The sequence below is a fragment of the Bison bison genome, unplaced genomic scaffold (genome assembly GCF_000754665.1).
Source record: "Bison bison bison isolate TAMUID 2011002044 unplaced genomic scaffold, Bison_UMD1.0 scf7180017863053, whole genome shotgun sequence".
Lineage (NCBI taxonomy): Eukaryota > Metazoa > Chordata > Mammalia > Artiodactyla > Bovidae > Bison > Bison bison.
The window spans coordinates 4,823-6,330 of NW_011493625.1; the positions used below are offsets into that span (position 1 = coordinate 4,823).

At 49.0% G+C, this 1,508-nt stretch overlaps 1 protein-coding gene across 1 annotated transcript; it reads left to right on the plus strand.

Annotated features, from left to right (window-relative positions):
• The first annotated feature begins 128 nt into the window (after window positions 1–128).
• Window positions 129–1,390, plus strand: LOC104983644 (putative upstream-binding factor 1-like protein 1). Its single transcript, XM_010833175.1, has 2 exons — window positions 129–326; window positions 467–1,390. The coding sequence occupies exons 1-2, from the start codon at window positions 129–131 to the stop codon at window positions 1,388–1,390; spliced, it is 1,122 nt and encodes a 373-aa protein (XP_010831477.1).
• Window positions 1,391–1,508: the final 118 nt, after the last annotated feature.

Sequence of the window (1,508 nt, forward strand, 5' to 3'; positions counted from 1 at the left end):
CAGAGGATCGCACACACTGCAGGACTTCAGAAATAACTCACCTGCTGAATCTTGAGAGTGAAGAAGCTGAAGATTCTGCTGAGGTGTCTGAACTGCTGGGATCACATAAGTGTCCCAAAGACCTAGAAATGGCGATGCCTAAATGCCAAGATGACTGGTCCAAGGAAGACATTGTGCAGTTACTGGAAAGTATGGAGAAAAGCATTCCATCCAGTGACGGGCACACGTTCAAAACAACCCAGTCAGTGATGGACTGGGAAAAAGTAGCTTTTAAAGATTTTTCTGGGGAAATGTGCAAACTCAAATGGTCAGAGGTTTCCCATAAGGTGAGAAAGTTCCGCGCGCTGAAAGAATTAGTCCTGGAAGCTAAGGAGAATGTTAGCAATCTTTCCAAAAAAAACACAAGAAAACACAGAAAACAGAAGAAAACACCAGAAAACACAAGAAATGTGTTTATTTGTTCCAGAAATCCCTGACAGCTTACCGGCACATTTCCCAGGTGATGCGACCTCAGTACATCCCAAAACACCCCAAGATAAGCAACCAGGAGCTGACCTGGGTTCTTTCTGAGGAACACAGGAAGGTGCCTGAGCAGCTGAGGGTGAAACAAAGTCAGGATCTTGAGAAAGAGAAAAAGGATATTAGGGAGAAAATAGCTCTGTTCAGAGCACAGCACCCTGATCTAGTCCCAAACCCCGAGAAATCTGGTGTCCCTCAAAGAAGTGAAATGAAAGTGCCAGAGAAGCTTCAGGAGAATGTTCAAACAGTGAAGTCTCCCCCAGAAAAGAGTTTACCCATGAAGTGGAAATTCCACGGAGAGCCCAAGAAGCCCCCGATGAATGGCTATCACAAGTTCCACCAGGATCTCTGGTCAAGCAGGGAGCTGAAAGTGGTGCCCCCGAGGGAGCACATGGTGGAGATCAGTAGACACTGGCAGCAGGTCCCCCAGGACCAGAAGGAGCTTTATAAGAAGCAGGCGGAGGGACTGCAGACACAGTACAAGGTGGACCTTGATCTCTGGCTCAGGACTCTGCCTCCTGAAGAATATGCTGCTTACAGAGAGGTGACCTGTGTTAAGCGTAAGGACATGAGCGTGACAGGGGGCCCGAACCCCAAGATTAGAAGGATGGGTCTGCAGTCCCCATCATCAGGGAATCTGCAAGGAAGACTTAGAGAGGACCCGGGGCTTCAGGCTGCAGAGTTAGCATCATCAGACACGACTGGAGAACATTCTCCTGCCTCAGGGAGATCAGAAGAAAATGAGGAAGAGGAGGAAGGCAGCCACTGCTCAGCCCCAAGCAGTGAGGATGAAGATGGAGATTCTGAGCCGGAGGACAGCAGCTCCAGCTCATCGTCCTCGGGGGACTCCTCTGACTCAGATTCCAACTGAGTTTAGTTCACAACCTGAAGGGACAGAACTTTCAGCAAAAGTCCATGGGCTCTCTCTCCACACCTTTTCATTGCCTTCCTTCTTTCCCTCCCTCTTCATACAAAGTGGGACCTGTTGG

Coding starts and splice junctions, on each gene's coding strand:
- LOC104983644 (XM_010833175.1), top strand. CDS start 129: ATGGCGATGCCTAAATGCCAAGATGACTGGTCCAAGGAAGACATTGTG. Junction 327..466: donor GGTCAGAGGTTTCCCATAAG/GTGAGAAAGTTC, acceptor TATTTGTTCCAG/AAATCCCTGACAGCTTACCG.